The 26,994-nt window shown below is 62.4% G+C and overlaps 1 protein-coding gene and 1 long non-coding RNA gene across 5 annotated transcripts in view; one reads left to right on the top strand and one right to left on the bottom strand.

Moving 5' to 3' along the window:
* The first annotated feature begins 5,694 nt into the window (after positions 1-5,694).
* PDE4A (phosphodiesterase 4A) overlaps positions 5,695-26,994 on the top strand; it is a 35,876-nt gene continuing 14,576 nt past the window's right edge. Inside the window, exons 1-5 of one of the 4 annotated variants that reach the window (XM_056119874.1) lie at positions 5,695-5,724; positions 7,145-7,347; positions 25,617-25,808; positions 26,253-26,289; positions 26,364-26,434. In XM_056119874.1, coding sequence (XP_055975849.1) covers positions 5,710-5,724; positions 7,145-7,347; positions 25,617-25,808; positions 26,253-26,289; positions 26,364-26,434 — 518 coding nt within the window. In that variant the 5' untranslated portion in view covers positions 5,695-5,709. Of the gene's footprint in view, positions 5,725-7,144; positions 7,348-9,773; positions 10,312-18,574; positions 18,806-20,204; positions 20,357-25,616; positions 25,809-26,252; positions 26,290-26,363; positions 26,435-26,994 lie in introns of those variants that run through there. The other 3 variants (XM_056119873.1, XM_056119875.1, XM_056119876.1) reach the window with 3 other exon arrangements.
* On the bottom strand, positions 8,393-9,267 carry LOC130029025 (uncharacterized). The gene is made up of 2 exons (XR_008793242.1): positions 9,057-9,267; positions 8,393-8,771 (listed from the first exon to the last, which is right to left on the bottom strand). It is a non-coding gene; the product is annotated as an uncharacterized LOC130029025 (long non-coding RNA).

Genomic DNA, 26,994 nt, shown 5'->3' with positions numbered 1-26,994 from the left:
TCCCGCAGTGCCGGTGGAGTGGGGTCTCAGAAACCCCAGTCCCAGAATTGATCGCCAGACGCCGGAAGCTTCCCGGCAGCGCCGGGCTGTACCGATTGTGCCCGCAAAGCGTCTCCAGTCGGGGAGACCCGCAGAGGCACCGAGTCGCCTGCGCGGGTCGTTTCCGCCGCTCACCGCCCCGAAGCTCCCCCAGCCCGGACAGCGCCTCCCCTGCGGGGTCTCCGTTCCCCTGAGAAGGGGGTGCGGGGTGGGACGCCGCTAGGGGGCTTCGGGATCTCCCCAACCGGTATCCGCGCGCTCCCTCGCTGTGGGGCCACTGGATCAGCGACTTTGCCTTCACGAGCCTCAGTTTCCCCACTCTGCAAAGTGGGTTCTGGAAGTCCCGAGATCCGCGTTTGCGAGCTAGCTTCCCCGCCATCATTTCCCGCTTGTCTCATTTCACATCTATTTCCCATCGTCTGGGGCGGGGGGTGGGTGTTGGCGGCAGGGGTCCTGGCGGCAGCTTTCTCTGCCCGTCCCCCACCACACCGCCCATCCCTGAGCCTGGGGCGGGGAGGCAGGGGAGATGTGCAGAGGAATGTGTAAACAAATACCGTGATGGCAAAATTTGAAGACTAACTTCAATCAGGCAGAGTAACTGAATGGGGGGGGGGGGGCGCCCAGTCGCTCAAGATGATGAAATGAGATGACCCATAGTACAGTGGGGAGGACGGCTGCCTTGTGTGCAGCCACTCTGGGTCCACCCCAGGCATGCCCTCTGGTCCCTGAGCCCCGCCAGGAGTGATCAGTGATCCCTAAGCAAAGAGCCAGAAGTGAGCCCTGAGCTCATTCATTCGTTCCCCATTTGTTTATGTTCCCCGGAGCTGGGGGTGCAGCTCCCAGCTGGAGCAGTGCCAAGGGGGTATTCAGTCCATGCTGACTGCATTTGGGGCAGGAGAATCCAAGTCGGGTGTTTTCCCAGCTCTAGACGGGAGGGCACTTGTCTTCCAAGCAGCCAACTGGGGTTCAATGCACAGAACCAAATAGGGTCCTAGGAGTGATCCCCTGAGCCCAGAGCCAGGAGTAAGCCCTGAGCACCAAAAAATAAACAAAAAAAGTGATAGTGGCAGTGCAGGGAACTGGTGGGGTGTCATTGGCCCCATAAATGTGGAGGTGGGGGCTAGAGTGATAGTACAGCGGAGAGGGCACTTGACTTGTATGTGGCTGACCCGGGTTCGAAGCCCAGCAACCCATAGGGTCCCCCGAGCACCACCAGGAGTGATTCCTGAGTGCAGAGCCAGGAGGAACCCCTGAGCATCACCAGGTGTGACCCAAAAAGCCAAAAAAAAGTGGGGGGTGTGGAGAGATAGTACAGCAGGTAGGGCGTTCGCTTTCCACACGGCCAACTGGGTTCGATGCTGGCATCCCATATGGTCTATGGTCTTCTGAGCACCGCCAGGAGTGATTCCTGAGTGCAGAGCCAGGAGTAACTTCTGAGCAACATCAGGTGTTACAAGTAAAAGGGAGGCTGAGGGGGGCGGCGTCATGGGCTCAGAGTGATGCCCCAAAGGACTAGGTCAGACTTTACATGTGGGAACCCGGTTCCAGGTTCCATCCCCAGCACTACAGGGTTCCTGGCTTAGCAACAGCCCTTCCCAGCACCCTAGGTGGGAACCTAAAACCAAAAATAAAACGTGAAGCTTGACAGCTGTGCAGATCCTGACGAGTTGGGAGCCCCCAAGTTTGATCGCTCGCCCTGCAGGGTCCCTAAGTGAGACGGGAAGGAAGAGAGGAGGGAACATCACTGGCTGGACTTGAGGTCCTCCAGGAATCCACACACGCGGCCGGCACCCACCTCCCCAGTCCACCCCGCCTGCAGGTCTGATTCACCCAGTCGGGGATTCCTCCCGCACCCACACACCCAGGTGCTGGGGGACCGTGGAATGGACCTAGGCTCGCCTTGACGTGGTTGCTGGAGCCGCCCAGAGGACCGTGAGGGAGGGAACAGAGACCAGCCCCTGAGGAGGGGACAATTCAGGGGACAGAAGCCCGAGGCAGGGGATACTAGAGGGGTCCCCTTCAGTTTGGGGGTGCCCCAGAAGAGTTCCTGGAAGAGCTGAAATGATGGGACTGGAGCGATAGGGCAGCAGGAGGGCGTCTGCATGCTGTCATCCAGGGTTCGATCCCAGGCATCCCAGAGGGTCTCCTGAGTCCCACCAGGAGTGATCCCTAGGTGCAGAGCCAGGATTAACCCCCGAGTATCTCTCCCTCCCCCCAAAAAACTCACCAGCTTCAAGAGAACCAAGCAAGGCTACTTAGTGGCTGGGGTCACAGACCCTGGAATCTGCCTGTCACACATGCAATGTTGCTTGAGGCCACATCCACATAGTGTCCCTGGCCACCAGCATACCCCATCAGTGGGGTCTCACCGAGCCGGGACACGGACTACATGAGGGCCCGTGTCTGACCCGGACCAGGACATTCACTGCCTGGACGCAGCCTAATTTCACACGGATTGTAGATTTGTTTATTGGGGTGGGGGGACACAGCCAGCGATGCTCAAGGGCTCCTCCCGATTCTGTGCTCAGGGATCACTGAGTACTTAGGGGACCCTATGGGATGCCCGGGGGGCTGCATAAGCCCAGCACCCTCCCCTCTGGACTGTTGCTCTAGTCCCACAGAGACAATTTTATACGCGTTTTGGAGGGTTGCAAACAAACATGCTCAGCGCCTGGCACAGGTGGCTTTTTTTTTTTTTTGCTTTTTGGGTCACACACCCGATGATGCTCAGGGGTCACTCCTGGCTCTGCACTCAGGAATTACTCCTGGTGGTGCTCGGGGGACCATATGGGATGCTGGGAATCGAACCTGAATTGGCTGTGTGCAAAGCAAATGCCCTACCGGCTGTGCTATTGCTCCTGCCCCGCCCCCCAGGTGGTTTTGCCGGAAGGACAGGTTTGGGGCCACACCCAGCAGTGCTCTGGGATGATGCCTGTGCTCGGGGGACCCGGTAGGGTGATGCAGCCCCTCAGCCATGGGCTGTGTCCCCTGCCCCAGGCCCGAGTGTGGCTGGGCTGTGCCAAGGGCGATCCTTCATCTTTCTGGCTACAGGGATGGGGGTGTCCGACGAAGTCAGAGCTGCTCTGTTGGGGTGCCCAGCCTGCCGGGAGCTGATGGCGCTGACATATTGGCAGGAGGAGGCCGCGCAGTCGGAGCCTGGTACCAGCTGCCCAGCAGGGCCTGCGCTGCCATCTGGACCCCACTCCCAGCTGGCCCGTGTCCCCGGGGGAGGGGAATGCGGGCTGAGCGGCAACCCCTCCCTCTGGGCCCTGCGCCCACCCCACACGGGTTTCTGTCAGGACCGAAGAAAGCAGTGGGGGGCAGCGCAGGGTCCAGGGGCTCTGGGTCACCCGCCCTTCCCTCCGCCCACCCTGAGCATGTCATGAGCGCTGGGCAGTGGGGCACGGGCAGGGGCTCCTGGCTTTGCAGGTGGCAGGAGGGAAAAAGGAACCAGGCGCTGACTCTCTCCGCAGAGAGGGTGGGTGTCAGGGCTACAGTTCCACCGGGAAGGCGTCGGGGTGAGGGGCTCCCCAGGTGTGGCTGCCCCAGGGAGATGCAAGCCTGAGTGTATGAGGTGTGTGTGTGTGACTGTAACTGTGTGCGAGTGTGTGAATGTATGAGTGTGACAATGAGTGTGAATATGAGTGTTTGTGACTCTATGAGTGTGAGACTGTCGGTGTGAGTGTAGGAGGGTGTGCAGGAGTATGAGTGTGAGTCTGTAACTGTGTGTAACTGAGTGTGGATGAGTGTGAGGCTGTATGTGTGTGTATGAGAGTGGATGAGTGTGTGTGTGAGTATGAGTGTATGTGAATCTGTGTGCGAATCACAGGTGTGTCACTCCACAAGGCCAGCCTCAGAGCGTCCCCTGCTGTGGGGAGTCTCCTGCTCTGCTCAGGACGCTCCATGCTAGGCTTCATTTTGGCCTCAAGCCGGGAGGGAGGTGGTAAGCCTTAGGGTCCCCGCTTTCTGGTTTTGTATTTTGGCCACACCCGGCGATGTCCAGAGCTTGCTCCTGCCTCTGCACTCAGAAATCACTCCTGGGGTGCTCGGGGGACCCTATAGGGTGCCAGGGATCGAACCCGGGTCCACTGCATGCAAGGCCAGCACCCTCCCCACTGTCCTATAGCTATAGCTCTGGCTTCTCCCCCTGCCTTTTTTTTCTTTTTTTTCTCCCACTGGATGGTGCTCAGGGATCATCCTCTGCAGTGCCAGGAACTGAATGTTGAATTTGGATGGGCGCGTGCAAGGCAAGCTTCTTCCCTGCTGTCTGCCTCCGGCCTTGCCAGCCTTTAACCGAGAGGGCACCTGAGGTTCAGCGGGGTTGAGCGACTTGCCTAAGGATAAACAGCTGCTCTGCAGCAGAGGCCAGATGGCACCTTGGTCAGCGGCATTCCCAGAGCAGGACCCTGATAACTGCCCCCCGGCAAATAGATCTGTCTATATCCTGAGAAAGGGGGTCCTCTCCCCCTGTCTGACTTATCCCCTCCTTCATCCACCCGTCCTTCATCCACAGCCACAGGACGAGCGTGGCGCATTATGGGTACTGCTTCTTGCCCTTACAGAGCGCCGCCTAATGGGGAAGCCAGGTAATTACGCCGATGAGTGCTTTATGGTCGGGGTGGGGTGGGAAAGGGAGAAGGGCTGAGCTCAGTGCGGTTGAAGAGAAGAGATTGTGGGGCTGAAGCAATAGTAGTGTGGAGGGCGTTGCCTTGCACGCAGCTGACGAGGGTTCAATCCCTGGCATCCCAGAGGGTCCCCTGAGCTCTGCCAGGAGTGATCCCTGAGTGCAGAGCCAGGAGTTTAAAAAGAAAAAAAGTGGCTGTTGCATTTAAGTGACTTCTCTGCAGGCATCTCTTTGTTCACGTGGCCTGGGCCTGCCTGGGGCTGACTGTTTAGAACAGGGGCTGGAGCGACAGCACAGCTGGGAGGGAACTTGACTTGCACGCAGCCAGCCCAGGCTCAATCCCTGGTGTCCCTTATGGTCCCCTGAGCACCGCCAGGAGTGATTCCTGAGCACAGAGCCAGGAGGAACCCCTGAGCATCTCTGAATGTGATCCACCCCCACTGTAGCACTGTCCTATAGCACTGTCCTCCCGTTGTTCATCAATTTGCTCGAGCGGGCACCAGTAACGTCTCCAATGTGAGCGTTGTTGTTACTGTTTTTGGCATATCGAGTACGCAACGTGGAGCTTGCCAGGCTCTGCTGAACGGGCGGGATACTCTGCCGGGCTCTCCAAGAGGGAGGGAGGAATCAAACCCGGGTCCGCCACGTGCAAGGCAAACGCCCCATCTGCTGTGCTATCGCTCCAGCCACCGCCCCCCCCCCCCAAGAAAAAGATCGAACAATCTTTTACTCCTGAGGAGAGTCAGTAATAAACATGATACAGGTGGAACTGAGGCAGACCTGAAGGTTGTGAAGTGCAGGACTCTGTGGGGGAAGAGATTTCTCATGGGGGGATGGCAAAGACCCTACGGCTGGAATGTGCCCAATGATAACAACCCGTCAGCGTGGCAGGTGGGGAAGAGCTGGAGGAGGAGGAGGAGGAGGAGGAGGAGGAGGAGGAGGAAGCGTCGGGCGGGAAGTGATGGGGCACGTTGTGGAGGACCAAATTTTCCTTCCAGGGAGCCGAGAGGTGCCGCATGCATCTGACTTGGGTTCGGGTAATCCCCATGGCTCAGACATCGGTAGGTAGTACTGATTCACCGTTCCCTGAGTGCCAGACACTTCTGCAAAAACTCAATCAGGTCGCACCCCATTTCCTTCTCCCTCGGATCCCCGGAGGGCTGCTTATATTCCCGCATCGCCCGGCTCAGAGGGCGCCTCTGCAGCGCCCGATGCCCAGGTGAGGTGAGCCAGCCTCGCGCCCCCTCCCTTCTTCCGAATCCCCCCCCCGCACCCCCCAGACTCGCCCAGGAGTCTGGGGCAGGCGCACCCCGCGTGGCGCGCTGCGTCTGTGTCCCTGTCTGTCTGCTGCTATTTCCACGCGTCCCCGTCTGTCTCCGCGCGCCTCTGCCTGCGCGGCCCCCATCTGTGCCCGAGCCCGCCGTCTCTCCGCGCCCGGCCCCCGCACCTCGCAGCTATTTCGGGGCTCTCGGAATGAAAAAGCCCAGCAGCAAACTCGGAAGAAACCGCTTCCTCCGGCCCCCGGCTCGGACCACGCGCCCCACGCGGCGGGAGCACGCGGGGCTGCACGGCGGGATCCCGGGGGAGCCGGGGAAGGGGGGCGCTGCGACGACCCGGCCCCCCAGTGGCCAACTCCGGCATTGACGCTGGCCGGAGCCCGGCCGTGCGTCAGCCGTTGCTGTGGCAATGGGGGGACCACGTCACCCACCGCCAGGCGGTGCGTCAGTCGCTCGCTGATGTCACGGCCCGGGGCCCGGCACGGGGCGGGGGGGCGGATTCCACGCCCGGCCGGCAGGGGGCGCCCGCGCGCTAGTGACCGCTGCTCTGGCAGCTGGAATCCCGCTGGGGGCGCTGACCCCTCCGCCCAGACCCCGCGGCCCCCCAACTGCGCAAGCGCGCTGAGTTGGTGCGATGAACAAGAGCCACAGTGTCCTGTGCAGTGTCCTGTCCGTGCCTTTCACCCCCCACCCCCGGGGCTGGGGACAAGACGGATGGGCATGCTCTAGGGACGGCGATTGGTCAGTGTTGCTTCGCTCTCCCCACCTCCCCCATCCCCGCCAGATGCTTCTGGCCTCAGTTTACCCGATTGTGTTGAAGAAAGTGAGTGGGCCCAGAAGCGCGAGATAAAGGGGGAGCCTGGAGAAGTGGTTGAAAGAGGGGTCAGAATGCCAGAGCCATGGGCCAGCAGGGAGGGGGTTTGCCTTGCGTGTGGGCGACCCAGGTTCGATCCCTGGGACCCAATAGGGTCTCCAGAGCACCTCCAGGAGTGTCTCCTGAGCTCAGAGCCCTGAGTGCCCCTAAAAAAAAAAAAAAAGAAAAAACCCAAAACAAAACAAAATAAGGACATTTCAGGGTGAACTACCCCTGGGTGGGGGCACTCCAGACCCCCCTCCAGCACTTAGCTTGCTAGGGAGGTGGGTGGCGAGAGGGGGGTCATTCAGGGCAGTCTGCCGTCCCCAGCCCAGCCTTGTTCTTCCTCAGAGACCGCGGGAGCCCCCTGAGTGCGTCTGTGCCAACATGCTGGGGGCTGATCTCCGCCGGCCTCCTCGACGCCGTCTCTCTGCTGGGCCTGGCCTTGGCTGTGCTGGCCCCGACCCCCCGGACCTGGGGGTCACACTGCCAGCCCGGCCCACCACCCTGCCGCTGCTCATCTCGCCACGGATCTGCATCACCCGAGCAGACAGGTGAGTGGAGACAGAGGGTGGGAGGGACCCCCCAGTCCCAAGCCAGACTGAATACATGCTGATTTGTTTTTGTTTTTGCAAGACCTTCTGGACCTTTCTCCAGACGGGAACTGACATCCCTCCCACATGCAGTTCCCCACCCACCCCTCTCTGGAAACCTCCGTTTTACAGCCCCCTGAGTCAGCAAGGGATCCGCACGAAGGGAAGCCCTTCAGAGGTGGCGCAGACTGGCTGTATATTTCCCCTCCTGGAGGCCTGGATTCCTTCCCAGCTGGGAAAGGGATGAGGGATTCTGGGGGTTGGTGCCAGCATTTTTCTTAATTCTGATGTCTGTGTGTTGGGGTGGGGGGTCAGCAATCTGCAAGCCCCGTCTCACCCAGAACGGGGTGTTGCAGATTCTCATCTGGGGTCCCCCAAGGGCAATGCAAGCCCCATCCTGGGCCAGGGAGGAGCTGGAAGGAGAGAAGCTGAGCAGGTCCTGGCGTCAGGCCAGGTGCGGGGGGACCTTCCCCCATGACACGATTCTCCACCCCGAGTTTCAATTTACCCTTACCCACCCCGCGGGACAATGGGGGTGCTTTCCCCCTGGGTCAGGGTCAGGGTCCCCGGAGGAGGGGCAAAGAAACTGCCACTCAGTCTGGTGAGCTGAGGCATCCCTCCACCCCGCCCCCCAAAAGCCCTGCATCCCATCTCTGCCGGGTTCAAGTTCAACCTGATCTAGCCCAGCTCCGGCCAGAGCTCCGATTACACGGCCTTTTTTTTTTGCAGCTGAGGCTGACCCCACCCCCATTCCGCCGGCTTGCACTTCCCCCCAAATCGCCCCAGCGCAGGTCCCTCCAAGCGGACCTGGGGGTGCACTGGAGGCTTTGCCAGTTCCCTAGAAGCCCATTTTGCCAGCGGTCGCTTGCAGGGAGGGTCGGTGAGAAAGTGGGGGACGCAGTTCCCGGCCTTCGAGATAGCCCGCGGCGGCGGATGGGGGGGCCGGTTCTTGCTCTGAGTTCGCCCACGCCCGGAGCCCCCTCTAGCCCGGAGAAAAGCGACTGTGGGGGTTGGAAACCGGCTTTTATAAGAAGTGGGGGAGGGTGGTGGCAGACGGCGTGGCCTGGCCCCGGGAGACGGAGAATGGGGAGCAAGGGCGCAGAATCCGGGGTCCCCCGGGAGCACCCCAGCGAGTGAGAGCCAGAGCCCCCAGGAGCCCTGGAGCGCGGCGCTCGGCTCCGTGCGGACCCCCGCCCCGCCGCCCCCCCCCCCCCCCGGCCTTGGCCTGGACCCGGGCGGGGGGAGGGGAGGGCCCGATCCCGCTCGCTCGCTCAGCGCGGCGCTGGGGGAGGCGGTGCGTGAGTCACGGCGGCTCCCGATTTAGGTGCCGGAAGGGGGGCTCTGCTGGCGGGGGCCGCGGGGAGGAGGCGCGGCTGTTTACGCTCCTGCAAAGGGCGCGGGGGTGCGTCTCAGGGTTGCCGGGGTTCTGCCTCAGTTTACCTCCCGCAGAAGCGCTTTCGGAGAGGAGGATGGCTCCCCGCCCCGCGCGGGCGGGAAATTGACCGGGAGCCGTCCTCCGGGACCCCGGAGTAAGCCAAGGGACACGCCCCAAACAGACCCCCGAGTGGGCCGCTGCCCCTTCCGCCCCATCGCGACACAGAGAGCCCCTCGGAGCGCCCCCGCTCCTCGGACCCCGGCGGGGCGAATCGCGTGCACAACTCCGCACTCACCCACACACCGCGGCGCACACCCAAAGCGTGGGAACACACGCAGGCCCCCAGAACAGACGCCGCCGAGGCGCACCCCCCGCCCCAGACAGGCAGAGCTCGGGCGCACCCCTCCTGCACCCCCAGACACGCAGCTACACACCGCGAACGCCAGAGAAAACAGCCGCCGACCACGTGCGCGCACACACTTCCCGCCGCAGTCGAAAACACAGACACCGGGCACCGGGGCCACGTGCGCGCACCTCCCGCCCAGGCGCACCCCCAGTCCCGCCCTCCACCCACCTCGGGGGGGCCGCGCCCGCCGCTCCCCGCCGCAGGGACCGAGTCCCGGGACCGCGACCACTCCCCACGCGTCCCCCGCCGGGCCGGGGAGAGCCGCGGCCACGCCAGCGGCGGGCTCCGCCCCGGCCGTGATGGACTGACTGACTGACACCCCGGCAGCCAGTCGGGTGTCCGCATCCGAGCCGATTACCCGCTTAACTCCTTCGCGCCCGGGCGCGTCGCCGCGGAGCCCGCCGCGCCGGGGCCCGCCGGGTTCCGGCGCCCCCTCCCCGTCGGCAGCGGGGCTCTGCGTGGGCGGGAGGCCCCCCTCTCCCTGGGTGGCTGCCCCCCACTGGCCCGGACGGAGGAGGGGAGGGGACGGCGCTGACAGCCGCGGCGGGCGCGGGGGGCGGGGCGGGGCGGGACGGGGCGGGGGAGCCGGGGCTGGCGCCGCGCGGGGCCCGAGCGCCGAGAGCTCCGCCGGGCACGGAGCGCTGCGCCCGGCGCCCAGTGCAACGTCGGCGCCCGGCCCGGGGGCGATCGGCCCCGTCGCGCCCCCGGGTCTGTCCCCGGGGCGCCATGGCCCGTCGGAGGCCGGGCGCGCCCGCGGGGCCCCGGGCGCGGGAGGACGCGCGCCGCTGAGCCGGGCGCAGCTCGGGGGCGCCGGTGTCGGGGCGCGGGAGGCCGGCGCCATGGAGCCCCCGGCCGCGCCCGCCGAGAGGAGCCTGTCGCTGTCGCTTCCCGGGCCCCGCGAGGGCCAGGCCACGCTGAAGCCGCCCCCCCAGCACCTGTGGCGGCAGCCGCGGACCCCCATCCGCATCCAGCAGCGCGGCTACTCCGACAGCGCCGAGCGCGCCGAGCCCGAGCGCTCGCCTCACCGGCCCATCGAGCGCGCCGACGCCGTGGACACCGGCGACCGGCCCGGCCTGCGCACCACCCGCATGTCCTGGCCCTCGTCCTTCCACGGCACCGGCGGCGGCGGCGGCGGCGGCAGGCGGTGAGACTCGGGCGCTCGCGGGGCGCGCGCGGCTGGGCGCGCGGGGAGGACGCGCCGCGCCGGCCGGCCGCGGGAGGGCGCTGTGACGCGGCCGGGGCGCTTGGGCAGGCAGGGGAAGGATGCGGGGCGGGGGGTGGCGGGGGGCGCCTCGGAGACCCTCGGGCCGCTCCCGAAGCCGACTGAGGGAGTGCGAGGCTGCGTACCGGGATGGGGTGCGGAGCAGCGACCGGGGTGTCTGTCTACTTGGTGGCCTCGTAGGACCCCTCGGGGACGCCGGGTGGCAACTTGGAGAGACTTTCCTGGCGCACAGCCCCGAGGGCTCGAGGCTCTGTGTTTGGGCCGTGATGGGGGTGCAGCCAGATCCAGTTTCCTTCAGGCAGAGAGGACCTCAGGGACCCCCTTGGGGGTGCAAGACTGGATGAGTTTGGAGGTCTTCCTGATGGGCTCTGACATCGGTAGAGGATTTTGGTGTGCCGGAGCACTTTGGGGGGGCTCTTTTCTGTTGGAGCCTCCTCTTGCTTCAGGATCATGAGTGGCTGGGGGGAGCAGCGGCCAGGGTTACCCTTTGGGGTACCCAGTGGCTCTCCTGGCTCTGACCCCGGATCTGTGCCCAGCTATGACAGCCTGGCCTTGCAGGAAGGGTGAGGACCGCATGGTTGGGACAGAGGAATTGCTCCAGGGACAGTCTGGGGGTGTCCCCGAGACAGTCATTTGCTTCCCAGGGTGGCGAGGGTTGCGAGCGAGCGTGACTTGTTTGCGCCCCTGAAATGTGGAGGCTGCTGGGGACCAGCCCTTCCCCCAGCTGCGGGGTTGACAGGCTGGATTCTAGGGGTGCGTGTCTGTGGTGCCGGGACAGCGGGACACTCCGGCCAGGCCACGGTTCCTTGGGCACTGGTTCCCGGAGCCAGTGCTCTGGCTTTTTGGGGTGCTCCCGCCAGCCCCGTATGCCGCCTGGTGCTCTGGGGCCTGACTGTCGGGGCTCTGTCTGACGCGGAGGGGTGCTCGTGGAGTGGGCGGCGTGGCGAGGACGCTCGGGTCAGGGTATCCTGCTCGTGGGGTCTCTGAGAAAGGCGTCCGTGGGCAGCCTGGCAGCCACCCTCCGATTCTAGTCCCACAGGGGACCCCAGCTTCAGCGCAGCACCCCGGGTGCCCGGCCACCTCCCCTCCCTGGATGGGAGGGGGTGCACCCAGCAGGCCCAGAGGTGTTGCCCTCCCCACGGCCATCCCAGGAAGCCTGTGTCACGGGGCTGGAGAGGAGATGGTGAGTTCCCAAGGGGATGGGAGCAGAGCTAAGGAAAACAACACTGAAATCAACAGGAAATGCCAGGGCAGAGGCAGAGTCAGGTCACTGTCCAGAGACGCGGCGGGGGCGGGGGCACTGGAATCCGGCCCCCTGTGCCTCTCCCGGCCCCAGACACTCCCCTTCTCCAGTGTCCGGAGCACTGTCTCTCGGGGACAGTGGCTAAGTGGTTACTGTCATCACACTAATCCATCTTCATCTTACTGCGACCGGTCTCAGGATCCCCACTGGGGGACTTCCCCCCCTCCCATGGGACAGATGGGGAAACTAAGGCCCAGAAAGGCAGCGCTCATGCTGGGGTGTGTGTGTGTGTGTGTGTGTGTGTGTGTGTGTGTGTGTAAAGGAATGATAGTGCTCAGTCAGGTCTGGCCAATTCCTGTGTGTCCTCGCAAAGATGCTTTGCCCTCTCTGAGCTTTAAGTTCCCACTTTAGAGGTGAGGCTTGCCCCCTGCCCCCTCCCCCCACAGGTTTCAGTTGGAAATTTGTGAGTCACTCAGCACCCCCTATTCCCTGGGGCCCAGGGAGAGGAAAGGGACTGGACCACCCTCTAGGAGGCGAGCAAAAACAGGAACCTCCTTGGTCTCTGCTGGGGCACGGATGTCGGCGACCGTGGCATCGCTGCCCCCTCGTTCCCCGGACTGGAGGAAGGAGGAGCTGAGAGGCTGCTGGGAGGACTTGGCTCTGTAGAATGGGCACCCTGCCAGCCCAGCTCTCCAGAAAGGGGCTTTTACCAGCATGCACCCCGTTCCCAGCGCCCCCCACCGATGGAATTCATTCAGCCTCCAAAAAAGGAGCACAGAGAACCTTCCAGACTCGAGTCCCAGGACATCCTCCCCCAAAGAGAGAGGGCACGCCCCCCCCCCTTCGAAAAGGTATTCACAGACCCCTGTCGACCTGGGGTGCCTGGGTCTGCACCCCGTGGGGCTGTCACCACACCGCTTTTACCACCGTTTAAGGCAGATGGAGCAGGAGGGAAAGGGGGCTTGAGGGGAGGGGGCTTGCCTCACTAGGGGGCGAGCCCCTCAGAATCCCTACTCTGCCCACCCCCAATTGGATCCCAAAATCTCCACCCACTGCTGTGCTTCAAGAACGAAGAGGTGGGGGCCCGGGTGAAAAGACAGCGGGGAGGGCGCTGGCCTTGCACACGACGACCCTGGTCCGACCCCCGGCACCCCACAGGGTCCCCAGAGCACCCCCAGGAGTGATCCCTGAGTGCAGAGCCAGGAATCAGCCCTGAGCATCGCCGGGTGAGGCCCTAAAACAAACAAAAAAAGGACGAAGTGGTGGAGGCGACCGAATTAGGGTCCCTCTCGAGCCTGTGGCCCCGGGCTCCCTTGGCTCCTCGGGGGTTGCTGCGTCCCCCTCCCCCCCATAGGCCTGGATGGGGCCCGGGAACGGGGCTCCCCAGCGCGCTCCGGCTCACGCGCGCCCTCTGCCGGGTAACCGGCGAACCGCAGGCGGCGTGCGCGCTCCGCCTCGCTGCTGGTGGGGCTGGTTCTAGCGGCCGGCGCGCGGCACCCCTGTATTATTATTATTTCATGCATATTGAGCGTTCCGGAGACCCGGCGCCAGGTCGGCCGACCGCAGGCTGCGGGAGAGATCCCCGCGCTCCGAGGCGTGGAAGCCAGCTGCTTCCCCTCCCTCCCATCCTGCACCCCGAGCCCCGCAAAGCTAAACCGGGGCCTCTAGGAGCAAAGTGTGGGACGTGGGGCGCGTTGGAGTCTGGCGCCCCAGAGCATCTCGGAGGCCCTCTTTCTGCGTTGCAGCTTTGGCGTTCAAAGCTGCGCCCTACATCTCCGCGGGAAACTGGGGGTGGGGCGGGGCGCGAGAGGTGGAAAGTTATTTGCCCAAGGTCACTCGGGGACAAAGTTTGAAACGGGCTCCCAATCAGGCCTCCTCACTGCAGACCCGAGCGCCAGAGTCTTAGTTCCCAGCCCTGCCAGAAGTTGGCGCACTGGATCACAGGTTCTGCATGCTGGAGGCTCGGGTTTGGTTCCCTAGCCGGGCCAGGGTGCTCCTGAATACTTCCTGATGTGGCCCAAATACACACACGCACACGCGCGCGCGCGCGCACACACACACACACACACACACACACACACACACACAGAGATCAGATCGGAGTCGGAGTACAGCAGGCAGGGTGGTTGCCTTACACACAGCCGACGGGGCTTCAGTCCCCGGCACTCCCGGCACTCCACAGGATCCCCCGAGCACCGCCAGGAATGATTTCTGAGTGCAGAGCCAGGAGTAACCCCTGAGCATCACCGGGTATGACCCCCAAACCCAAAAGAATTAAATAATAAATATACAAAAATAGGGACAGATCATAGTCCAGCCCCTCCCTTTTCTCCCTGGCCAGCTGGATTGCAGGGTGGCCCCTGCCCCCCACCTCTGTGGTGAGCTGATGTTAACTGCCTGGCGTTGGAGCGCTCTACTTCCTCAAAATGACATGAGCTGAGAATGGGGGACCTCCTCCAAACCACAAAGCCGGCTGCTCATGTCTCTCACCAGCAACAAACGGACGCACAAACCCCTCAGTATGCCAGAAATAGTGACTTTGAGTCTGGAGGTGCCACAGATTGCCAGGACGAGGACAGAATGGGGGGGGGGGTTGTTTTGGGATCACACCCTCTATGCTCAGGAGGTAAGCCTCACTCTGCTCAGGAGTGACCCCTGGTGGTGCTCGAGGGAACATATGCCTTGCAGGAGTTCCAGCCCTGTCAAGGATACTAGGCAAGCCTTAACCACTGGGCTATCTCTCTGGCCCCCATTCTCTCTCTCTCTCTCTCTCTCTCTCTCTCTCTCTCTCTCTATTTCTCTCTCTCTCTCTTACTTTTTTTGGGCCACACCAGTGATGCTCGGGTTCCACTTGGCACTGCACTCAGGAATTACTCCTGGTGGTACTCGGGGGCCCCTGTGGGATGCTGGGATTCTGGGGATCAAACCCAGCTCAGCTGCATACCAGGCAAATGCGCTGCCCACTGGAATACTGCTCCGGCCCTATGATACAGTTTTTCTGCTTACGTTTCTTCCCCTTTCTGGGCTTCAGCAACCCCATCTGGGTTTTTTGTTGTTGTTGTTGTTGTTATTGTTTTTTGGGGGGAGCGCACCAGTGCTCAAGGCTTACTCCTGGCTCTGTGCTCAGAGATCACTCTGGCAGTAAGGCAAGATCTTTACCCCCATACTGTCTCAATGGCCCCATCCCATTTGTTCTGTTTTGTCTTATTTTGAGCACCACATCTAGTAGTGCTCAGGGATCACTCCTGGCAGGGCTCGGGGGACCCTACGAGTGCTGGGGATTGAACCCTTGTTGGTTACATGCAAGGCAAGTGCCCTACCCATTGGACTACCTGGCGCTGTTCTCGTTTCCGATGTGGCCCGCTGACTCCTGGTTCTAGGGCTAAGGAGATGCTCAGCAGACCGGAACACAGGCCTTGCGTGCTGGATGCTCCGGCTCCATCCCTGGCACTGCATGGACCACTGAGCAGTGAACAGAGCTAGAAGTGTCCTTTGAGCACTGCGGGCTAAGTCTCACCCACCCACCACCACCCAAAACAAGAAAAAGAAAATGCATCTTATTCAGGGCCTAGAGACAGTACAGTGGGGAGGGTGTTGGCCTTGCATGCAGCCGACCCAGGTTTGATCCCTGGCACCACGCAGGGTCCCCCAAGCTCGTCAGATTGATCCCTGATTGCAGAGGCAGGAATAACCCCTGAGCTCTGTGTGGTTTCCCAAACAAACAAAAAAAAATTATTTTAAGGAGATGGGGGATTACAGAATAATGGGTGGCAAATGCTGGTCCAGACTCCCATTGGTTCTGTGCCCCAGTCCAGGTTGGTTCTGAGACTCAGTTTTATCATCTGTAGAATGGGGAGAATGGTAACGGTAGAGATCACACAACTGGAGACACTCAGGGTTTCCTCGGGCCTGGGTCTCACAGAAAAGAAAGTGGGGAGGATTTAGGCCAACTCTGGACAGTGCTGGGGGGACGGTGTGTGGGGCCGGGGTGGGATGGGCCGCTAACAGGATGAGCACCTTGCCCCATACACTCCGTACTCCAGACCGGCACTTTGTTCTTGTTTTCCGGGTGCCAGGACCCAATCCAGGGCCTGTCTCTACCGTGGAGGGAGCTCTCTGCCCCCTGCTCCCCCGGCTCCCAGTCTGCTCTGCTCACCTCCTGGCCAGCTTCATCCTCATCAGCGTCTATACCCGCAGAGGGGACACAGGATGGCCCGGTGACAGTCCCTTGTAAAGGCATTGCCAGGTTGCAATGTTCACGAACATTCAGGAAGCAGCAATCGCACCACCTTCCTGCAAGAGGCCAAGTATGGGGATCCGTCTGTCCATCCTTCCGTCCATCTGTCCATCTGTCCACTCAGCCTTCCTTTATCCACTCATCCCTTCATCCACTCATCCCTCCATCCCCCCCACCCACCCCTCCCCCTTCGTCCTTCGGTCCATCTGTCGCCCAGACTGGACAGGTGACAGCAGTCAGGCTGGAAAGCCGACTGAGAAGGAAAGAAGGCCAGGAAAGGGAGTGACAGCCCCAGGCCTGATGACTCACAGGGGTCAGAGGTCAGAGGCAAGGCCTGGTCGCCCGTTAGCAGCCAATAGGTAGTGAGCTGGAGGCTGGGAGGGGAGGGCAGCTGGTCTACAACCCTCCAGCCAGAGTGGAAGCTCAGCGTGCCTGCAGGCTCCGAAGAACAGGGCCCCAGCACAGCTTGCCAGCCCGGGCACCATCCCTGGCACCGTCCAGGGTGCCCAGATACCTGCCTGAAGTCACCCCTGTGGTCACAGCCAGGAGTAAACCCTGAGCCCAAAGACAGAAAGAAAAAAAGAGCGAACAAGCGAAAACTTAAAATAACACAGAAATCAGCAACCTGTAGGCTGCTCACTTTTTTTCTCTTAGGGTCACACCTGGCGGTGCCCAGGATTCACTCCCGGCTTTAGCACTCAGGAATTACTCCTGGCAGTGCTCAGGGACCATATGGGATGTTGGGGATCAAACCTGGGTCTGTGTGCACGGCAGATGCCCTCCCCGCTGCTCTATCGCTCTAGTCCCGGCAGGCTGTAGGTCGAAAGTGCGTTCAGACCCCTGGAGAAGGCTCGAAGGGGCTGGAGCACTCGCTTTCTTTGGGGGCTCCCTGCACCACCAGGAGCAACCCCGGACTCCGTTGCACACAGACACCCCAACTGAAAGGAAGGTTTCCAGAGCCGCTGCTTTTATTTCATTGTCTCATTTTGGGGTGACTGTCGCCATTCATTCTGGAACTGCCGGGGTTCCATGGGAAGGTCCAAGGCTGCTCGGGGCACACCCTCGATGGTGATGCCTGTAGCCTGAGGCCTAAGGTCTGGTTCTTGGGGGCCACCTGATGAGTGGTGGGGACCCTGAAATTCAGAGCCTCATAAAGTCCATCGAGGAGCTGAGGCAATGCACAGTGGGGAGGCGCTGGCCTTGCATGTGGCAACCCGGGTTCGATCCCCAATACCACATCCGGTCCCCCAAATCCCATGTGCAGTGATCCCTGAGCCAGGAGTCAGCCCTGAGTGGACCCCAACAAAGGTTGATCAGGCAGCATGATTGGGGATCCCTGGAGTTCTGGGGGCTTCTGGGGTCCTTAAAAATTATAAGACACAGGGGCCAGAGGGATAGTACAACAGGGAAGGTGCTGACCTTGCACGCGGCTGAACCAGGTTCAATCCCCGGCATCCCATAGGATCTCCTGAGCACTGCCAGAAGTGGTCCCTTATGCAGAGCCAGGGGTCAGTCCTGAGCACCCCAAACCCTCAGGGTTCCAGGTTCCAAGCAATAGTATGACAGGACCTTTTTTTTTTTTTTTTGCTTTTTGGGTCACACCCAGCGATGCACAGGGGTCACTCCTGGCGCTGCACTCAGGAATTACCCCTGGCGGTGCTCAGGGGAACATATGGGATGCTGGAAATCGAACCCAGGTTGGCCGCGTACAAGGCAGACGCCCTTCCCGCTGTGCTATCACTCCAACCCCAGGACCTATGTTTGATGCCCAGCAACGCACAGCTTACCAGGCCCTGTCAGGAATAAGCTCTGAGCACTGGGCGAGGCTGCCACCCCCAAAATGACACTGGCCTCCAGTACCCCTGGGGAGTGCAGGTGTCTGGGGCCCAGGGGGCATCCCAGAGCTGGAGTTGCGTCTCCTGACTTTGGGGATACCTCTGAGTCTGAAAGCACCAGGAGCTTAAGTCAGGGCCTCCCGCATTGGCGAGGGCACCCCAGGGGTGCCATGGAGAAACTTAGAGGTTGGGGGCTATCTGAATAACTGGGGAAACATTGCTGGGGTCAGGCTTGGGGGGTCCTCATGGATAAAGGTCTGTGGCAGTGGAGGATATTCGGGGTGCTCTGCGGGTCTCCTCTTGGCTCAGGGAGGATGGGGAACATGAGGGCATTTGGGGAGCTCTGTGGGACCCTGCGGTGGTTCTGGGGTCAGAATGAATTTCTCATGGGTTGTCAGCACCAGTGGTGTTTGGGAGTGCCCTGGAGTGCGTGAGGGGCTTCGGGAACAGTGGGGTCACCAGTCAGGACATCTGGGGCCATCACAGGGGTGTCTGGGTCTTTGGGGACCTTTCAGAGCAGCAGTTTTGGGGGAACCCTGGCGTTTGGGGGTCCCGTGCGGAAGTCTTGGGGACAGCGGGGGACCGTCAGAGGGATGCTGGGGACAGCTGAGGTCTGAGGACCGTCTGCACACCACCAGCGGTTAGTGAGCGGCCCCTAGACTCGGGCTGTGGGGGGACGTCCCGGGGGGTGGTGGTGACCGCGAGGGCGTCCGCGGGTCCGTGGCGCGGCGGGGCCGGCCCGGGGGTGTCCGGGTGTCCCCGCTGCGGCCTTGCGGGCGCCCCAGGCCCGCCCCGCCCCGAGGGCGGCCCCAGCGCGAAGCCGGAAGGGCCGAGGCGCCGGGCGGGGTGCGGCGGGCGGGCCGCGGGGTGCAGCTGCCCCGCGCCCCCCGCGGCCATGGCGCGGCCCCGCGGGCTGGGCCGCATCCCCGAGCGGCCGCCGGCCGAGGACGAGGCGTTCCTGCCCGAGCCCCCCTGGCCGCGCGCGCCCCGCCGCCCCGCGTCGCCGCCCGCCTCGCCCGTCTTCTTCGCCAGCCCGACGCTCCGCCGGCGCCTCCGGCTGCTCCGCGGCTGCCACGACGGCGGCCGCCCCGCGGGGCCCGGGTGAGTGCGCGCGCGGGGTCCGGGGCTCGCCTCCGTGCCGTCCCGCTTTCCTCTTCCGTCGGGGGCCGCGATCCAGATCTTCGCTGCCCGCCCGAGGTTGCCCTGGAGACGTCTGATCGTGCATGCAGTCGGCGCCAACTAAGCGCCCGGCCGCCGCTTCCTGCGCAGACGTGCGGGCGGGCGGGGGTGGGGGGGAGCAGCACCCAGGGGCGCTTCTTCCCCGGCCACGGGAACCGTCCAGTCCCGGGGGCTGTGACCTGGAGCCGGCGACGGAGGGGGCGCGGGGGCTCGGCCGCGACCTGGGGCGGGGGTGGGTGTCGCGTGCGCGCCGGCGCCGGCGTCCAGGGCGCATGGGGGACCCCTGCCTGGCACGGGGAGCCTGGGCGTCCGGCGCCTGCACGCCACATCCGGCCTGGGTTCACCGTGGCAGTTCACGGGGACGCGAAAGTTGGCAGCAGCCGGGGCGTTGGGCACGCGCTGGCGCGGGGGTGGCTCCCCAGAGCCGGGAGGGCATCCCTGCTGCGCCTCCCCGCTGCACACTTTATTTTTAATTGAATTATATATATGCATATATATAATGGTTTTGGGGGGCACACCCGGCCATGCTCAGGGCTTACTCCGGGCCCGCGCTCAGGGATCATTCCTGACGGTGTGTATGTAGGAGACCCTGTGGGTGCCAGGGATCGAACCCAGGTCCTCGCGTGCAAGACAAGCGCCCTCCCCGCGGTACTATCTCCCCGGCCTCTGCTCTGGCTTCTTTAGATTATTCGAGCCCGCGGGTCCCGATGTGGAGAGGGGCGTCCTACGGGATCCGGGGAGCCCATGGAGGGGAGCGGAGGAGGGGTCGCGCCTCTGGGTGCCCGGCGGCGAGGGGGGGTGCTGGGGACGGAATCGGTGTCTCCCCGGGGCTCTTCACTTTTATCCCTCTCCGGTCCGCTCCCTTCCTGCCCGGTCCCCCCTCTGGCGCCGCCTTCCCACTTCCCCTGGGTTTTCACCGGACCCTGCCCCCCGCCGGAGCGGAGCGGAGCGGCCAGCGCGGTCCCCAGGGTTCCCCGCCGGCTCAGCTCGACGTCAAGAGGGAGGGCGAGGCGGAGGCGGGGCCCGAGCCAGGGGCGGATCCGGACCCGGAGGGACTGAGGCTCCCGGGTCGGGGTGCACGCAACGGGGCCCCAATTCCCCGGGCGCGGCGTGGCATGGGGGGCTCGGGCGGGAGGCGCGCGCAGAGTTCCGCGGCGCGCGGCGCGGGCACAGCGGACGCCGGGACACCCGAGCGCCCGGGGCCGTCCCTGGGGGGGTCGCCGGGAGGGCGGAGTGGAGGCGGCGCCTGCGGCGGCCGCACAACCGGGCCGGGAGAGCTGCGGGCCACAAGGCCGTGCCGGCGGCCCCAGGCGCGCCCCGAAGGCGCTTGGCACCCATGCGCCCCGCGGCCGTGCCCCGCACCCGGCCCCGGCCTCCCGCGCTGGCGCTGCCCGCCACGGCCCCGGAGTCGCGGTGCCACTTCTCCTTCAGCGATGTGGACACCTGCTGGCGTTCTCCCGGGAAATCTGTCAGGTGGGTGGCTCGTGGCCAGCACCCCTCTTGGTCACCGAGGGCTGCGGCTACACGGAGTGTGTGTGTGTGTGTGTGTGTGTGTATGTGTGTGTGTGTGTGTGTGTGTGTCAGAGACAGGGGCGGACAGCTGGCCTTGGTGGGGGTCCCCAAAGCGTTTTCCAAGGTCTGCCTGATGCCCTTCTTTGCCCCTAACTCTCTGGGTGCTGCTGAGGACTTCCTGGAGGTGGTGACCTCCAAGTGAGTGCTGCTGTGGGGAGCCCCTTCCTGCCTATGCAGGATGAGATCCCTTCCCCCACTTTGCACCCCTAAACCTGAACTTCTGGCGTTCAGCCTGGCAACAAGTATGAGTGTCTAGCGTCACCTGGGCTCCATTCCCAGGCCACCGGCGGCTGGGTGCCAACCCCGAGGGCCCTGCTCTGCCCAGGCCTCCAGCCTTCCACCCCCACCCGCCTGGGTGAGAAAACCGGGGTGGGGGAGGGGAGGGGCCTGGTATTTAGATTTCACAGAATTTGGGGGGTCCAGAACTGAGGCATGGCAGTGGCCCCCACATCACACAGCGAGCATCGGGGCCACCTGGTGCCAAGTGTGAGTTTCCTGGCAGGCTGGGGGCGCACAGAGAAGCCCACAGCAGACGCGGCCTCGGGGGCAGACCATGACACATGGCCCCTGTCTACACAACACACGCCAACCCGCTTCACAGCCCAGGTCCCCACTCTGGAGCCTGCGGGCCCCGCCCCTGAGTGACCATTGTCCGAGGCCACAGGCCAGCTGCTCCTGCTCCCTCTGCTGTGCTTCTCCCCCACAGCCACACCAGAGAGGTTCCCCCCCCAACACCAGCCCCTTCTTCCGGCCCCTGCCCCCAGGCAGCCCTCCCGGCTGTATCACCTGGCACCGGAGCCTGCCCGCAATGCCGAGTGACCTTCAGAAACAAATGCCACAAGACTCCTGGCACCCGTCCCCCAGCGCGTCAGGTGGCACAGGGCAGGGTGCCCGGGGGTCACCAGGCCTCGCGGGACACCGCCCACCGGCGGGTGAGGGGTCCTGTTCTGGTGGGCAGGGCGCGAGTGTTCAGTTGCTGCTGTGTCCAGGCAGCGACCTCTGGTCCCTGGGCAAGGCTCCTGTGCCCCCCACTGTGCCCCTGTGCCCACCCCTCCCCCATGTTTGTTTCCCCTCGGCCCTTGTCACAGATCCCCTGGGCTCCCTGGTGGCCTCAGGACCCCAATTTGATGTTTGGGAGCCCAAGTGGACGGGCCCAGGGTTCCGGGCAGGGGGCCGCAGGCAGCAGCTTCACCCCCTGGGACCACCCGGGCAGTGGGGCTGCTCATTTTCCCGCGGGTGCCGCCCCGGAAGGCCCTTGGCCCTGCTTTGTGGCTCGGGGTCTCCAGGGGGCAAAGGGGGACTCAGCCCCAGGGCAGCCAGGGTGATGCGCCATGGTGCCTGCGTGTAGCTCTGCAGGAGGGGGGCTGGGACCTGCCCCCACCTCACCTGCCGCCTCTCCGCTCTGTTCCCCGCCCCTCGCAGAGCCCCTGGGACGGTGGCTCCTGGAAGCACAAACAGAGGGCCCCCAGGGACCCTCCCCTTCCCAGCTGGGCCCCTGGGCTCCTGCTGACATGCACCCGACCCAGAACCCACTGCCTTGCGCCTTGGGTCCCTCTAGGTCCCCTGCAAGGGCGACTGGGCTACTGGAGTGAGTTGGGCTCCTTGGTGCAGAATCACACCCCCGTCCCTCCCCAGGGACGAACTGGGAGGGGTGGCCGGAACTACATGATAGGCTGGAGGGCGCTGGCCTTGCACGCAGCCCATCCAGGTTTGATCCCCGGCATCCTATAGGGTCCCTGGAGCACTGCCGGGAGTGAGCCCTGCACACCGCCCCCAAAACAAAACAAACCAAAACCCTCCCAGAAACTCCAACGGGGTTTTTTGGAAGGTCGGACCAGGCTCTGCTGTGCCTCCCCGTGGAGCAGGAAACCCAGCCCCTGACTTGGTGGGGGGGGGGGGGGATCAGCGGTTGCCCTGTGTGTGCAGGATATGAGGAGTGCTGAGTTACTGCGGACGTGTGCGTTGGGGGAGGGAGGGCGCCTCGGGCGATGCTCAGGGCTGACTCCTGGTGGGTTCAGGGGATCATCTGTGTGTGCCTGAACCCCTGAACGTCTCTCTGACCCTGAAAATGTCTCAGAAGTATCTTGTGATTGTTTCATTTGTGTTTTGGGTTTGATTTGGGGGCCACACATGGCAGTGCTCAGGGCTCAGAACTTAGTCTCGGCAAGGCTCAGGTGACCCCATGAGGGGCCGGGAATCGAACCCAGGTTGGCCATATGCCAGGCAAATGCCCTCCCTGAGCGTTGTTTCTGGCCTGGAACCTCTGGTATACAGAAGGTGCTCAATAAATGGGAATTTCTGGGGCCAGAGTGGCCAGCATGGCAATGCTCAGAGGATCCTCCTGGCTCTGCTCTCTGGAATTATTCCTGGCAGCACTCGGGGACCAGATGGGATGCCGGGGATCGAACCTGGGTTGGCCATATGCAAGGCCAATGCCCAACCCCCTGTACAATCACTTCAACCCCCCACCCCGGGTTTGATCCTTGGCATCTCTAGGGTGCCCTGAGCTGCTGCCACCAGGAGTGAGTCCCAATGCAGAGCCAGGAGTCAGCCCTGAGCATCGCCGGGTGTAATCCCCAGACAAAAGTAAATAAGTGGACATTTCTTTTTGGGTCACACCGGCGATGTACAGGGGTTACTCCTGGCTCTGCACTCAGAAATTACTCCTGGCGGTGCTCAGGGGACCATATGGGATGCTGGGGATCGATCCAGAGTCTGCTGCATGCAAGGCAAAACCCTATCTGTGTATCTCTCCAGCCCCAACAAGTGGACATTTCTTTTCTTGGTTTTTCTTTCTGGGGGTATTCTGCTACATCAGTAGGGGTGCAGGCATGTGGGCGAGTCCCGCTCTCAGCTCAGGCGGGGGAGGGGTTGGCCTAGGGGTACAGCTGTACTTGTGCGGGAGCAGCCCAGCGGTTTCCCAGAGACTGCGCCCTTCACACACGCGCACGGGTACCAGGCTCTTTCCAGAGACTTCCCAGCACTCCATTTTTTTTTTTTGGCTTTTTGGGTCACACACGATGTTGCACACAGGGGTTCCTCCCAGCTCTGCACTCAGGAATTATTCCTGGCGGTGCTTGGGGAACCATATAGGATGCTGGGAATTGAACCCAGGTCGCCGGCGTGCAAGGCAAACGCCCTACCTGCTGTGCTATTGCTCCAGCCCCTCCCAAGTACTTCTTAGGTTACTTTGTTGTTCTGTTGTTTGGGGCTGCAGCCAGTGGTGCTCAGGGTTTATTCCTGGCTCTGTGCTCTGAACTCAGACCTGGTGGGACTCTGGAGGTGCCGGAGATCGAACCCGGATCCGCCACAAGCAAGGCTAGAGCCTGCCCCGCTATCTTAAGTCTCCAGCCTGAAGTTTCAGTTTATTTTTTGGCTTTTCAGGTCACACCCCAATGGGGTTACTCCTGGCTCTGCAGGAATTACTCCTGACGGTGGACGCGGGGGCGGGGGGGAGATGGACTTTGTGGGGTGCCAGGGATCAAAGCTGGGTCAGCCTTGTGCCAGGCAAACGCCCTTGCTCTCCCTGCTGTGCTCTGACTCCAGCCCCAGTTCAGATTCTTTAAAGCCTCATAGCAACCTGCCCAGAAGTGTCTGTTTATTGTGTTTCCTGGTGGAGGTGTGAAATCGTCAGCATTCTTGGTTCTCATCTGCATTTCCCTAAGGACAAAAATGACGTTTCCAGTCTCTGGTTGGCATCTAGGAACCGTCTGAACTTTTCTACTTTTTGTTTTGATTCTGTTTTTCCAGGCCACTCAATCTCAGTGTGTGTGGCGGGGAGGGCAGGGTCACGTGGTGTCAGGGATCATGCTTGGGGCTGTCACATATGAAGCACATGCCCTGACCCTTTCAATCAGCTCCTGACCCCTGCATATCTCTATAAAATAATTCTTTTTGGGGGGGATCACACCCGGTGATGCACAGGGGTTACTGCTGGCACTGCACTCAGGAGTCACTCCTGGCAGTGCTCAGGGGACCATATGAAATGCTGGGAATCGAACCCAGGTCGGCCTTGTGCAAGGCAAAGGCCCTACCCCTATGCTATCGCTCCAGCCCCTATGGCACAGTAGCACTGTCCTCCCGATGTTCATAGATTTGCTCAAGCGGGCCCAGTAACGTCTCCATTGTGAGACTTGTTGTTACTGTGTCTGGCATATCGAATACGCCACAGGGAGCTTGCCAGACTTTGCCGTGCGGGCAAGATACTCTTGGTAGCTTGCCAGATTTTCCGAGAGGGGCGGAGGAATCGAACCCGGGTGGGCCGCGTGCAAGGCAAACGCCCTACCCGCTGTGCTATTTTATTTTATTTTATAAGATAATATTTACGTTTATATTTACATAACATTTATATTATAGAATAATGTGATGACCAGTAATGTATTATATATTTATGTGTATGTTTATATGTACATATATGCATAAATAAGCTATTAAAATATATAATATATATAATTCAAGGGTCAGGTGCTGGCTTTGCACGCAGCTGACCCAGGTTTTATCTCTTACACCCCATAAGTCCCCCTGATCCCCACCACGAGTGATCCCTGAGTGCAGGAGTCAGCCCTGAGCACCGCAGGGTGTGGCCCCAAAACTAAATATATGTAATTTATCCCCCTAAATAAAAAGGAAGGAAGGGGCCTGGAAGACGGCTCGGAGGGCTAGCCTGAGCTCAGCGTGCAGGCCAGCGTGGCCGGACGTCGGTCGCGGATGTCGGGGAGGGACGGGTCCCGCCAGGTCGCCAGAGGCCGTCCATTCATTGGCTGCGAAAACGCCTACCGCTGAAGGCAGGTGGACGCAGGTGCCCTGGCGCGCCCCCTGGCGGTGGCGGCGGGAACAGGCGAGGGGCTGCCGGAGATGTTGGGGGCTGGACCCCCAAGAGAGCAGCTGATATTTCCCCACAGAGGTGAGCAGCGGGGCAAGGGAAGACAGAATGAGGCGGATCCCGCGTGCACTGCTGCGGGGTGAGCCTGTTTGGAGGTCGGCTACCATGTCATTGGGTACCACCCAGCCAAGTCCCCCAGGCCCGGGCACAGGGTCTGGATAGCAAAGGAACTCGGACGCCGACCCCCCACGCTCCTTGTCTTTTAGGCCACCGCCTCTGCCAGGGAATTCTCTGGCTGCCCTCCCCCTCCCTGACCACCCTCCCACTTTACACCTGTAGCTTTGAGGCAGAGAATGGACCCGCGTTCTCACCGGCCCGCAGTCCCCTGGACTCGCAGGCCAGCCCGGGCCTGGTGCTGCACGCGGGGGCGGCCGCCAGCCAGCGCCGGGAGTCCTTCCTCTACCGCTCCGACAGCGACTACGACATGTCCCCCAAGACCATGTCCCGGAACTCGTCAGTCACCAGCGAGGCGTGAGCACCCCACCTGCCCCTGCCCCGCGACCCCATCCACCCCGGGGCTGTCCAGACTAAACCGGTGTAACCCCTCCCCTCCCTTCCCTGTTACCCCAAATCATGGCGGCACCCCCTGAGCTCCCGGAGCACCCTCCTGCCCTCCGCCAGCCTCTCTCGGTCCCACTCTAGCGGGCTCGAGAAAGGACAGCGGGCAGGAGGGTTAGCTGGCATGTGGCTGACCCAGGTTCAATCCCCGGTACCCCACAGGGTTCCCTGAGTGCAGAGCCAGGAGTAAGCCCTGAGCACCCCCAGGTGTGGCCTCAAAACCAAAATATACCCAGCCCAGCCCTGTCCTGCAGTGGCCACCCTGCACAGCCACCTCTCTGGTCTCCCGGCCCCTCTGCCCCCCCCTTGGGGGTCCTGGCGCAGAGACCCCTGACCCACACCCATCATTGTTTGCAGACATGCTGAGGACCTCATCGTGACTCCATTCGCCCAGGTGAGACCCCCCTCTCCCAAAGACGGAAGGGGCCCCAAGCCTCCCCCATCCCTCACGGCCGCTCCCCGTCCTAGGTGCTGGCCAGTCTCCGGAGTGTCCGCAGCAATTTCTCCCTCCTGACCAATGTCCCCCTACCCAGCAACAAGTAAGTGACAACTTCCCCCCGACCCCCCACCACACACACGCACACACCAGCTCTTGCTGCATGACTTCAGGAAGGCTCCTGACATCTCTGAGCCTTTATTCTGGCCCCTGCTACCTTGGCCAGTAATCATAAAAACTGGAAAGCCTGAGATGCAGAGACTTTTATGGAGACAGATGAATCTGGGCACATGATCAGGGGAAGTAGCCCAGCCCAGGCTCTCATATCAGCTTGCTGGGCGAATACCCTCCTTTACATAGTGGCCAGAGTTCAGAGATACGCTAGCATGGCCACAGAGATAGTACTGTGGGTAAGGTGCTTTTCTTGTATGCAGCCGACCCCTATTCAATTCCCAGCATTACATAGAGTCCCTGGAGCACTTCCAGGAGAGATCCCTGAGCACAGAGCCAGGAGTATGCCCCGAGCACCACCAGGTGTGGCCCCCATACAAAAATAGAACCAAAAAAGGGAAAGAAAGAGAATTGCTAGAACTTTGCCAGCCACATAGTATGTGCTTATTAAATAGGGGTTTTTTTTTAGGCCCTGGGGTGGCTAAGGCCCGA

The sequence above is a fragment of the Sorex fumeus genome, unplaced genomic scaffold, assembly GCF_029834395.1.
Source record: "Sorex fumeus unplaced genomic scaffold, SorFum_2.1 ptg000041l, whole genome shotgun sequence".
In the NCBI taxonomy this organism is placed as follows: domain Eukaryota; kingdom Metazoa; phylum Chordata; class Mammalia; order Eulipotyphla; family Soricidae; genus Sorex; species Sorex fumeus.
This window is presented reverse-complemented; position numbering and strand designations above follow the sequence as displayed.